This window comes from Balaenoptera physalus (assembly GCF_965194825.1).
Source record: "Balaenoptera physalus genome assembly, chromosome: 13".
In the NCBI taxonomy this organism is placed as follows: Eukaryota; Metazoa; Chordata; class Mammalia; order Artiodactyla; family Balaenopteridae; genus Balaenoptera; species Balaenoptera physalus.
The window spans coordinates 39,229,671-39,243,516 of NC_138892.1; the positions used below are offsets into that span (position 1 = coordinate 39,229,671).

The 13,846-nt window shown below is 35.5% G+C and overlaps 1 protein-coding gene across 4 annotated transcripts in view; it reads right to left on the minus strand.

Moving 5' to 3' along the window:
* OTOGL (otogelin like) overlaps positions 1-13,846 on the minus strand; it is a 156,920-nt gene that overhangs the window by 109,108 nt on the left and 33,966 nt on the right. For all 4 annotated transcript variants that reach the window (XM_082418857.1, XM_082418859.1, XM_082418858.1 and 1 more), the window contains 7 exons: positions 12,936-13,063; positions 12,474-12,580; positions 5,471-5,577; positions 4,570-4,695; positions 3,210-3,318; positions 2,067-2,113; positions 1,310-1,455 (listed from right to left, as the gene is read on the minus strand). In XM_082418857.1, coding sequence (XP_082274983.1) covers positions 1,310-1,455; positions 2,067-2,113; positions 3,210-3,318; positions 4,570-4,695; positions 5,471-5,577; positions 12,474-12,580; positions 12,936-13,063 — 770 coding nt within the window. The remainder of the gene's footprint in view (positions 1-1,309; positions 1,456-2,066; positions 2,114-3,209; positions 3,319-4,569; positions 4,696-5,470; positions 5,578-12,473; positions 12,581-12,935; positions 13,064-13,846) is intronic.

Below are 13,846 nucleotides of genomic sequence, written 5' to 3' on the forward strand. Positions count from 1 at the left end.
TTTTATGTTGGAATGAAAGTAGAAAAAAAGATTTTGGCAAAATTTTGACTACCTGATTTAGAGAGAGATGAATGAAAGATCCGGTTTCTTTGTTTACAAATTATTGATGTGCTTATTTCAAGAAAATGTCTTTAAAATAAATATTCCAGAATGCTAAAAAATCCATCATATCTATTTAGAATGATGTGAAACTTGTTAAATTCTGTCAAAAATCACCTTTAAGATAGCAGTTTGTAAAAACAGAACTACCATATGACCCAGCAATGCCACTACTGGGCATATACCCTGAGAAAACCATAATTCAAAAAGAGTCATGTACCGCAATGTTCATTGTAGCTCTATTTACAATAGCAAGGACATGGAAGCAACCTAAGTGGCCATTAACAGATGAATGGATAAAGAAGATGTGGCACATATATACAATGGAATATTACTCAGCCATAAAAAGAAATGAAATTGAGTTATTTGTAGTGAGGTGGATGGACCTAGAATCTGTCATACAGAGTGAAGCAAGTCAGAAAGAGAAAAACAAATACCGTATGCTAACACATATATATGGAATCTTAAAAAAAAAAAAAATGGTTCTGAAGAACCTAGGGGCAGGACAGGAATAAAGACGCAGACGTAGAGAATGGACTTGAGGACACGGGGAGGAGGAAGGGTAAGCTGGGATGAAGTGAGAGAGTGGCATGGACATATATACACTACCAAATGTAAAACAGATAGCTAGTGGGAAGCAGCTGCATAGCGCAGAGAGATCAGCTCCGTGCTTTGTGACCACCTAGCGAGGTGGGATAGGGAGGGTGGGAGGGAGATGCAAAAGGGAGGAGATATGGGAATGTATGTAGATGTATAGCTGATTTACTTTGTTATACAGCAGAAACTAACACACCATTGTAAAGCAATTATACTCCAATATAAAAAAAAAAAAGAGAGCAGTTTGGAAGTAACAAAAAGCTTATTGTCTACTGTGCAGTCATGAAATGTTCCAAAAACCTATACATAAACAAATACCATTTTTAAGAAAGAAAGTACAATAAATACACACTATTTAATCTAAGATATATTTTTTTATATTTTAATATCTCTGAAATCAGGATGCATGATATAATTAATAGCATAACAGATTAATCAATCAACACATTTTCTTTCTTTGTAGTATATAGAATAATGATGCATCTTAACAATCAATGGTGTCTTATTTTTGAAGAAAATAACTATACCCATTCATGTTACCATTCTTAACCAAGATAAGAAGTTTGAGTCAAAAAAAATGAACATTCCTCTGGTCATTTTGAAATGTTCTTACCTGCTCACAGTGAGCTTTCTGTAAAGTAATTGTGAATTTATCTTTTCCAGTTCCTTTTACAAGGATGTATTGGCACATTCCAATGAAAGAATAATGTCGACCATCAAAAGTAGTAAAATGAGAATCACCTACAACAGAGCATTGAACTACCAAAAAAGAAGAAGAAGAAGAAGAAGGAGGAGGAGGAGGAGGAGGAGGTGGGGGGGGGTGGAAGAGGAGGAGAAGGAGGAGAAGGGGGAGCAAAGGGGAGCAAGGAGAAGAAGGAGAAGAGGAAGAAGGAGAAGTAGAAGTAGAAGAAGAAGAAGAGGAAGAAGAAGTAGAGGAGGAAGAAGAAGAAGAATAAGGGGAAGGAGAAGAAGAAGGAGAAAAGGAGAAGAAGGAGGAAGAAATTATGTTTATTCTTAAAAAGAAGTAGGTCAACTTAGGATAAATATTTAGGTATCAAAAAGAATAACTAAAGTGTTTAAAATTTATTAGTTTGACAAACTTACTAAATTATGTTATTCAATTTAGTTTAAAATTTATTAAATGATAGCTGTCCCACATATTTTTTAGAATATTTCTACTATTTTAGTAAATTTTTCCCAAAGCTGTCTGCTCAGAGCTATCATTTACTCAATTTTCCACTATCCTCTTAATATTTGGATTTAGAAATCATTGCACTTATACGAGATGACCTTACAAAAATCAGTGCTAGCTTCCTCCTCAATTTCAAGAAAATCAAGACATTGTCTTTAAAAACATTTTAAAAGATTACCTGGGCAGTCATGCTCAGTGCAGTTCCAAACTCCACCAACACATACACTAAATGAAATGATAAAAATATTAATCTAATTGTATAGAGAAACTGTATGAATATTTGCAATAACGTATTGGTAAATGTACCAAAATGTATCATGTTTTTTAGGTTCAGAATAATCTGACTTGAAAAATATCTCTCCAAAAGTTCAGTTAACTGATAAATTTGGACTGGCAAGCACCTAAATTATTATTTATTGTATGTGCATGCCATATTTAAAAATCAATAAAGATGACACAAAGGGAGTACAGATTAGTCAAGAACAAAAACACTAAGCAGAGAACTTCTGTTTCTGTCCTTCCCTCATTGCTTAAACCAAAAAAGGTCACACACAACAAAGTATTTACCCATATCATTAGAGAAATATATATAGAGAGAGTTAAGATTAATAAGTTAACTCATCTACTAAAATGAGCTGGCTTTGAGCATCATCAGACATTAAGGAGAGAGAAAAGATATTCCCTTTGTAAGATAAATTCTGCCTTCTACCATCAAACAGGTATGAATTTTGGAGGACAGAAGCAGTCTCAGAATGGCAGGAACTCAAATCAGTATCTAAGAACAGGGTTAGTTTTCAATTGCATTTCAGTTATATACACAGACACCTAAGGGAAAATTGCCTAATAACGTTTACACCTCTGTTTCTTTTTAGATTGCCCTGAAGGGATTTAATCTTTGGCTATAATAGTCTTAGTTAGCTAATTTAAGAAGAATTTCTAAAAGTCTCTAATCATGGCCAAAAACTGGATAGTCACTTTTTAAGGTACTCAATAGAGAAGGCCAAGAGAACCATCAAGTTCTAAGAGTAAAAGTTTGTGCAAATTGGTGATTATGAATAACAAGACAATTCAACCGTTCATCACATGGATATAAGATTTTATAGAACTACCAAGGGAAGTGAGGAGAATTACATCATAAAAGAAAATACAGATGGTCCCCCCACCACCCTGTCCCTGTAAGCCTTTAAATAAAAGGAAAACTGTGTCTTGGAATTTTTGGAAGAAAAATCAATAAAAAGTATATTTCTTTAAACATTTGTCATGGTAAAATAGTCAACTAGTCAGGTATCCAGAAATAATTAGCTGTACATTGATCACATACCATTCAGTACATTCTTGTTCAATTTTTGAACCAACTGAATAAGCTAATCCATGAAAATTGCATGGGCAATTTTCCAAGGAGATGCAAGTTCCATTTTCCATTATGAGGCCTATTTAAGAAAAATACATATCAAATTCACAAAAGAAATAATAAAGATTGTATTCTTTGAATATAGTAATTCAACCAACTTTTATTGAACACTTGCTTACACTAGGTGCTGGAAATAACAAGTTTCTTTACTTTCAAGGAGGTTACCAACAGCCTGGCTCTGTCTCAATCAATAGCTACCTTATAAGGGTCTGTTTCAGTGATTTTCAACTTTCTTATCCCATGACTTGCCATCAGAAATTCAAGATTCACAGTACAGAATTAGGGTAACTAATGTCTCTTTGCTTTTGAGGGAAGAGGGGAGGAGAAGAGGGAGAAAGTATATTCTTGGCTTTATTTCTGTTTATGTCAAAGTGAGAGATTTACACTATCATCACACAGAGAATAAAGAGCCAAGCAGTGCTTCTCAAAGGGCTAGTGCAGCAGAACTGCATTTAGTACTTCTCTCTAATGAGGAAAGGTGGTCGAACCAGTGTTACTAAGCACACTGTTTGATGCAGCTGATCTGTTTTTCAGAGTAAGACTCTCTAGATGAAAGAAGCATTGACTTATATTTTGGTGCACGGATTTATATTCTGGGGCAAACTCCTTATCTCATCATTGGCTGGTAACAAACAGGCCTGGCACGGGTCCAAAGTACTTAGAGTAGCACTGACAGAACAATGGACTGAGGTCAACAGATCTGGTTCCAAGTAGTCCTCACTCATATTAAGTATATGACAGCGGGAAAATCACTTAACATCTCTGGGATTCTATTTTTTTTTTAATCTGTAAAAATAAAAGGGTTTGAGTAAATCCTCAATGTTCTTATAAATGTCTATCAGTATAGCAGATTTAAATCCCGTTTCTATCACTTACTATGTTACTTCTAGTTTCAAATATTAAAACTACATCAGGACTAAAATCTTGTACTGCCAAAATGTGAAGGTTTTTTTTTCTGAACTTGATTTCATCTTTAAAAAGTGAAAGTATATAAATTATTAAATATCTTTAAATACTCAAGAGAACAAAAGATCTGCCATGGGTAACTTCAAGACAAAGTTCCAAACTTCCTAGGAAATTTACAAAGGAATAAGCCTTTTATTAAAGAAAATCAGCCATTCCTTCTAGTCACTTCAAGGATCAAATCCTACAAGGATAGAAAATCACAACAGCCCTAACATCCTGAGAGATGACATTAAGACATGATTCCTGGATCACAGGGTACTAGTTTCCATGACTGCAGACATGGTTTCTTTCATGAAGCACTTACCATCTGCGCAGTAACATCCGTCAAGACAATGGAGATTACTCCCAAGACATTGTTCCTCAAATGTGCAGGTTGGTGGGCAACAACTGATACAATCCCGATGGACAAAGCTGTCATCACATTTATCAACTAAAATGGGCAAACAGGCGAGCTGTAAATCAACTTTATTCAACACTCAAAAACATTACAGTGGGTTTTTTTGGGTTTTTAAAAATTTTTTATTGAAGTGTAGTTGATTTACAATATTGTGTACATTTCAGGTGTACAGAACAGTGATTCAGAGATATATATATACATATTCTTTTTCAGATTCTTTTCCTTTATAGGTTATTACATAATATTGAGTATAGTTCCCTGTGCTATAGTAGGTCCCTGTTGGTTATCTATTTTATACATAGTAGTGTGTATATGTTAATCCCAGCCTTCTAATTTATCCCTCCCCCACCTCCCTTTCCCCTTTGGTTACCATAAGTTTGTTTTCTGTGTCTGTGACTCTCTTTCTGTTTTGGAATAAGTTCATTTGTGTCTTTTTTTTCTTTTAGATTCCACATATAAGCAACATCGTATGATATTTGTCTTAAGAAGATGTGGTGTGTATATACACACACACACACACACACACACACACACACAATGGAATATTACTCAGTCATAAAAAAGAATGAAATAATGCCATTTGCAGCACCATGGATGGACCTAGAGATTATCATACTAAGTGAAGTAAGGCAGACACAGAAAGGCAAAGATTACAGTGTTTTAAAAGTAAGCAAAAGTTTACCAACATTATTGCATCAATAACAAGTCTTTGCAATTCATTAGTTTTGAGCACTAGGGTAAGTTTTGAGTGCTAGGATAAGCCTAAAATTAATAGAAGTGCACAGGGCTAGAAAATAATGAAACATACTGCATGCTGGAAAGTCATCTCTCCAGTCTTGAATAGGGTAGCCAGCATGGGAACAGGCTCTAGCATACTCGGTGGCTGCTCGACAATAGGTCTCATCATCATGAGTTCTGAAAAGTGAAAAGACAGATCCAATATCACACAGGAAATATTGACAGGAACCATACCTTTGAGCTCCTGATCTCAAGAAATGCTGAGTATGTGGTGAATATTCTAATATTAGCTGATGTCAGCTTGTATATAATACATTATAATATGTTACGTACAATAATGCAGAAAACAGATAAACATGGGATCCCAGCTAAAAAGGCCTAGGTAAATTGTTTCATCTAAGTCTTTCAATAATTTGGCCACTTTTCATTTGATTCAAGGGAGTACCTACACTGAAAAAGATTTCTATTTTAATTATGACATTCTTCCCAGAATCCTTGTATGTATTTTTTTGTTCCCACACAAAGCATCCTAGATCTTTCAGAATTTAACAAATCCTATTACAGCAGATAAAATTCTATCACAGCAAAAACAACAAATATGAAAATTATTTCTAAGATACCATGCTCTTGATAGTATATGTGCTGGAATAAAACCAATTCTAATAACCTGCAGAACTTTTGAAAGATTAAATAAATAGCATTTAATTTAAGATTTAAAAGAAGATTTTTAATTCTTTCAGGTTTAAATTACTAAAGCTAGTTACTTTTATAAGGCTGCCAAGAGTGAATAACCTCTAAGTATTTTCTTATAATCACCTTAGAAACTCCTCCAAACAAATATAAGAGGTCTGCCAATTCCCAAAGCAGATTAACAAGGCATCTATAAACTAAACAGGGTTTATAAGGTAGTGGGCTTGTTTTTCAACCCAACTGAAACTCAAATTAAATAGTTAAATATCTTTCAAGATAATGACCTTATGAATGTTGTATTTTGTGAGCCTTAGCATTTTCAGTATCTCTGTTGTAAAAGCCAAAGCCACCCATATCAAATTGCATTTATCCTGTGCTACTGTAATTGAGTCACGCAGCTTATCTAGTCCAATTAACCGAGCTTTAGAAGGAAAAAAAGGACTGAGCATATAAACTTCAGAAACTCAGAAAATATTCTAAACCTCCGAATAAGAAAAGTCTCTGAAAAACAAGGTAAGTTAAAACTGTTGAATTCCTAGAAAGACATTAAACCTATGATTTACTTTAAATATGTGCATTGTTTCCTACAATTAATGGAGGCTCTGAAAACTAACAAAGTAACTGAATATTGGTTTTCCAACCCAATGCAACTATTATTCAAATAGCTACTATTTACTGTGACTATGTTATGCTAGGAACTCTACTGGGCATATTACATTTGGCATTGCATAAAAACAACAATCGGGCAAGAAAGAAATTATTATCGCAATTTACTGAGGGGAAAATAAGCTTATTTTTCCATTTTGGATGTGAACTTTAATAAGGAAAATGAGCATTAAATAATAGTTGTTTTTATCAATAAATCAATTGATTTGGGTGTGGCAAAATTAGAAGCATTTCCTTGCTGCTAAGTTTAGCATTCTTAGAAGCAGAAACACGACAAGTTCAAGGACTGGTATTGTATCATCCTTCAAATTCCAACTCAGCTGTCATCTCCTCTAGGCACTCCCTGATAAAGCTAGTAGTTCTCTCCTCCACATTCACTGCACTTTGCATTTAAAGCATGTGTAATTGCTGAAGGCCTGTTTCTCTGCCCCATTAGAATCTGAGTTCCTAGGACAGCGACTATTTCTAAATTGTTTTTGTTTCGATGGCCAACAGACACATGAAAAGATGCTCAACATCACTAATCATCAGGGAAATGCAAATCAAAACCACAATGAGATTATCACTTCACACCTGTCAGAATGCCTGTTGTCAAAAAAGACAACAAATAACAAATGTTGGCGAAGATGTGGAGTAAAGGGAACTCTAGTAAACTGTTGGTGGGAATGTAAATTGGGGCAGTCACTATGGAAAAGAGAATGAAAGTTCCTCAAAAAACTAAAAATAGAACTACCCTATGGCCCAGCAATTCCACTCCTGGGTATATATTTGAAGAAAACAAAAGCACTAATTCAAAAAGATATATGCACATCAATGTTCACAGCAGCATTGCTTTTTTTCATCAGTAGAAGGCATTCATTTTTTTCAGCAACGTTTATCAAGATCAGGGCCAGCTTTATGGGAATGTGACCTGTGTAGTCAGTCACACAAGGTCCTGCTCTTAAAAAGGCCCTTCACTTAGCTGGACCCTGTACTCGGTTTCACGCTCTGCTGTCACTATCTTGAAATTCGCAACGATTTTTTTAACAGGGGGCCTTGCATTTTCATTTTGTACTACTGCCTCCCCCCAGATTTATTATATCCCAAATGAACTAACTGACATTCCAACATAATTCAGGCTAAAGCACAGTCAGCCTACCAAGAATAAGCAGAGTAGGATAAGAGACAAGGCAAAGGTAAATTCAGATCTGCTGGGAATAGTTAAGTTGTATGAGATAAGATCAAGCAAAAATTCATACTCCTTACTATAAGCCCTAAGACTCTAGGTAATCTAGACCCTGCCTACTTCTCTAACTTCATCTCCTCTCTCTCTCCCATTCACCATGCTCCAGCAACACTTTTTTGTGTTCTGTAAACACCCCAAATTTGTTTTGCCATAGTAGCATTACTTACAATTGCCAAGATACGGAAGCAGCCTAAGTGTCCATCAAAGATGAATGAATAAAGAAGATATTATGGAATATTATAAATGGAACATTACACAGCCATAAAAAGGAATAAAATTTTGCCATTTGCAAAAACGTGGATGGACCTGAAGGGTATTATGCTTAGTGAAATAAGACAGAAAAAGAAAATACTGTGTTTTCGCTTATATGTGGAATTTAAAAAAAATAAAAGAAATGAATGAATATAACAAAACAGAAACAGATTCACAGAGAACAAACTAGTGGCTACCACTGGGGAGAGGGATGAGGGGCAGGACAAGATAGGAGAAGGGAATTAAGAGGTATAAACTACTAGGTATAAAATAAATAAGATACAAGGATGTAATGTACAGCATAGAGAATATAGTCAATAGTTTATAATAATGCTAAATGGAGTATAATTTATAAACATATTGAATCACTATGTTGTACACCTGAAACTAATATAATATTGTAAATCAACTATACTTCAACAAAAAATTTAAAAATAAAATAAAATAAATTAAAAATCAACATAATAAATTGTTTCTATTTCACCAAGATGTGGCACAATGCTCAACTCGGAATAAACACTCAGAAAATGTGTTGAATTGAATTCAATACACTATCATAGTCTAAGCAGGAAATTAATTTGTGTTCAGCAGATTCACAATTATATAATCATGGTATAGGATCCCTGGAGGCAGTCCTTTAACATAAGAAATGAAGAGGGGCTTCCCTGGTGGCGCTAGTGGTTGGGAGTCTGCCTGCCAATGCAGGGGACACGGGTTCGAGTCCTGGTCTGGGAGGATCCCACATGCCGCGGAGCGGCTGGGCCCGTGAGCCACAACTACTGAGCCTGCGCGTCTGGAGCCTGTGCTCCGCAACAAGAGAGGCCGCGATGGTGAGAGGCCCGCGCACCGTGATGAAGAGTGGGGCCCCCGCTTGCCGCAGCTAGAGAAAGCCCTTGCACAGAAACGAAGACCCAACACAGCCATAAATAAAAAATAAAATATATAAATTTAAAATAAAAAAAAAAAAAAAGAAAAAGAAATGAAGAGAATCTCCTTTAGGGGAAAAAGAATGTAGGTAGGTATAGTCCTGGGTGAAATATTGAGGGGAGTGAAAGGCTAACCCTGGTACCTTCTCACTTCCATTTTATCAATGCCCACTTATTCCATTATAAAGCCCTTTCTTTGGTATTAACTGCCTGCTCTGCCCGGCCTCTTCACCTCAAATATGTATCTTAAGGTGTCAGCTGATTTCAACCAGTAAAAGGTGCTTCACCATCCTGCTGTTTTTATTTGCCCTAAAGAAAGCAATTAAGTTTTGAAATCCAAAGCCTAAATACATCAAAATTTCCAAAGACAAAAATGTTAACTTCTTAATGATGAAATTTCAGATGAAGTAGGTATGGCCAGCTACTTTTCATGCCCAGTTCCCTCTTCTTTTTAGTATTAGAACCTGCAAGTTTTTGCTGGGCATATGGCTGCCCAGCCAAGGACAACATTTCTCAGCTGTCCTTATTTCTAGGTATGGCCCATGTTTCTAAGTTCTGGCCAAAGGGTTAAAAGTGAGAATGTGAATGAAACTTCCAGATCACTTCCTTAAAAATGCTGACAGCCCTCTATTTCCTTTTCTCCCTTCCTAAGGGTTAAAATATGAGCATGGCAGTGGTGAGCCAGTTTTGACAATGAAATTGAAAATAATACCCTAGGCCCTGGGGGATCACATAGCAATAGTATCACTGAGTCAATGGAAAACTCATGGAGCAGACACATGGTCCGAACCCAGGACCACTTGCCAGCTTGGACTTCATATGAGAGAAATATAAGCATTCAATTGAATCGAAGCCACTGATACTTTGGCAATTGAAGCAACCAAACAATATCCCAACTAATAAATGGTGAATGACTTTTCTGGATCTGCCAAATGATCCTTCCCTTCAGCCTACTTGAGAAATGAGTGCTAAAGATGATAAGACAAGTGAAAAGACTGTTGGAGAATGGTCCCAGAATGAGTCACCATGGAATAAGAACAATTGTTAATTCCATATAGATGGCTAAATAAGGACAATGGACTACCTACAGAGATCCACAAAAAAGACTAAGTGATAGAACAGAGATAGAACAATATAGCACTTAAATGAAAAATAAAACCAAATAGAGGACAGAATGTTGTAAAATACTCAATATTTTAGGCAGAGGGAATGCTCTTTCAAAGCTCCTGCATTAGTTCAGAAATCCCTGAGACTATACATACAAATAAAGGTATAACTGTACTTTATTCAAAATTAACAAGTTTCTCAAACAATCTCATTTTAATATCTGGAAAATATTATTACATTCATTATTTTTATAATAATCTTAAATAAAGCAGAGTGATTATAAATAACTTCACACTACCTCAACCTTTCCCCTCTGTTTTCACTTTTGATAAACTTAGACCTCTTAACAAGCTACCCAAGATATAATTTCAGTGGTTTTAGTCAACCAAAAATTAGTTTGGTCCTTTACAGCAATGTTCCCATGTACAATTTAAACTTCTTGGGATACTTAAAAGATGCAAACATAAAAATTTCTTGAGATATTCTTGAACATTCAAGATAGCTAATCACATACACTTGGTAATTTTTTTAATTGAAGTATAGTTGATTTACATGTTGTGTTAGTTTCTGGTGTACAGCAAAGTGATTCAGTTATACATATATATACATATTATTTTTCATATTCTTTTCCATTATGGTTTATTACAGGATATTGAATATAGTTCCCTGCTCTGTACAGGACCTTGTTGTTTATTTTATATACAGTATTTTGTATCTGCTAATCCCAAACTCCTAATTTATCCCTCCCCACCCCCTTTCCCCTTTGGTAACCATAAGTTTGTTTTCTATGTCTTTGTTTCTGTTTTATAAATAAGTTAACCTGTGTCATATTTTAGATTCCACAATAAGTGATACCATATAGTATTTGTCTTTCTCTTTCTGACTTACTTCACTTAGTCTGATAATCTCTAGATCCATCCATGTTGCTGCAAATGGCATTATTTCATTCTTTTTATGGCTAGTATTCCATTGTATATAAATACCACATCTTCTTTATGCATTCATCTGTCGATGGACACTTAGGTTGCTTCCATGTCTTGGCGATTGTTATTAGTGCTATGAATATCAGGGTGCATGTATCTTTCACTTGGTAAATTTTTTTTTTTTTTAATAAATTTATTTATTTATTTTTAGCTGTGTTGGGTCTTCGTTTCTGTGCGAGGGCTTTCTCTAGCTGCGGCAAGCGGGGGCCACTCTTCATCGCAGTGCGCAGGCCTCTCACTATCGCAGCCTCTCTTGTTGCGGAGCACAGGCTCCAGAGGCTCAGGCTCAGTAGTTGTGGCTCACGGGCCTAGTTGCTCCGCGGCATGTGGGATCTTCCCAGACCAGGGCTCGAACCCGTGTCCCCTGCATTGGCAGGCAGATTCTCAACCACTGCGCCACCAGGGAAGCCCCCCACTTGGTAAATTTTTGAAAAACTAAAATAAAAAGGACTTCACCTCAATAATGGGTAATTTATAAGTTCTACATTGATGAACACATTATGATGAGTCTCACTAAATTTGTTCCCTAGACAACCACCTTAGTCTACGTGTTCTTAACCCGGGAGTGAAGGCAGGAGTCTGTGACCTTGGATGTGAAAAATACTACATGTTTATTTTCGCTAATCTCCAGCTGATATTTAGCATTTCTTTCAGTTACACACGTGGGCAACACATCACAATGTTCTTAGCAGAATCTGTAACTTTGTCATCAATGTAACTCATATCTCATTTTTCCATATTTTCATTTCTCATTTAATTGTTTCAGATATCTCAAAATATTGTTTATACTCATCACTATATCAAACTACATTAGTTATTAGACCTGAAATGCATATAAAAGAGCACGTGGATCAGAAATTCATTTCTTTTACTATTTCAGTAATTCTATTTCAATATAATTAGTTCCTTTGTAATCTTATATGTTTTATTTTGTGCATTTCAAAACACTATTTTGAAAAAGAGCCTATAGCCTCTCTAGATTCCCAAAAGGGGTCAGTGGCACAAAAAGTGTATAAGAACTAATGTATTCTGTTCATGCTGTTAATATAAAACACTCAGACTGTACCTGTTATCCAGTAAGCTTTTAATAGCTGTTAGTACAGCTTATGTTTTACATTTCCCATTACATTTTGTGAACTGCTGAGATGATGAAGTTATAGAATGGTTTTTGCTCTTCTTTTTGGATAAAGAAAATTTTATTGCAAATAAAATCATTTCACTTACTTGCAAAGATCATTAACACAGCTGGCAATATATAAATATGGGTCAATATATTCATGGCAGCTCAAAAAGGGAAACTGCAACAGTATCTGACACTTGAAGAAGATTGCCTATGCAGAAAAAGATGGTGGTCAGCAGAACATAATGATATGTTTGTACTCTCATTTTTTTCTACTGATCTGTTTGCAAGACGCTCTGTTCTTACTAGGAAAGAGAAAGTATGTAGGCTTATAAATTTTAACAATATTTTTCTAACTACATATTTTTATAATGAGTACTACTTTTATGAAACTCATTGTATTCACCATTTTTGAAATAATCATAAAGTTATTCTTGTTGCATTACATTTCCTGATTTTAATAGTGTTTATGTAGTATTTACGCTAAAAATGCTTAGTGTTAAATATACAAATACGGTATATGTGTGGTGTATCCAACATGGCTAAATTTTTCACGTCATATTTACCTCAAATGCTGGCATTCCACTGGAGCATGGATTTGGAAAATCTGAGGGTGTGGGTACACATTTGGTGTCATCTGGAGTCTGCACCAACCAACTATTTGCAAACATAGCAATGTCTTCTGTATAGTCCTCTATTTCACACAAACACATACAAAAAAATATGTATAATAGGATCACTTTCCACAAAGACACAGTTCACCAACATAAACTTCCTGGTCAAAAAGTTAAACTCAATAGCTTTATAATTACCAATGATATTAGACTATAACATTACTTCAGCATAATAAAAATAAATTGAACAAAGTTTAAGTACCAAATAAAAGTTAATACCATTGGAAAGAGAAAGCAAACTTCATTGAAGCAAAATGGGGAAGGGTTGAAAGTGAGTGGTACAAAATGAATACCAGTAAAGCCTGCAGTTTATACTGCAGAGAGGAGGAAAAATATGCATAAAATTAAGAAACATAAGTCAAAGTTTGGTATGAAAATTTTCAGACAGCCCTCTCATTCTATTTGACATAAGTCAGAACCTTACTAAAATTGTAGCTCCATTTTTTGGGTACCTAGAGCCCTGTGGAGATTTCAGAGGATGGTCATACAGACAATGAAAAAATGGAAAAGACACCTGGAGAAGAGGGTACTAAGAAGTGAATTCATCCCATTGGAATATGATGAATAGTGTTTCTAAAGATGCTCGGGACAGAGTAAGAATCCTGATCCCATCCCAGCATTATTCAGAGGCAAGATTCAGGAGCTACTATGCGGCAGCAACAAACAGGCAGTTGGTGGTGAGCACTCTGGGCCTTCTATCTGGCCTGAGGACAAGTTCAGGGTCTGACATGAAAATTAATCCTGTCCCACATTCAGACAAGGGCTGAATCTGAAGTCTCAAGGACTCCACAGACCCAAACAAG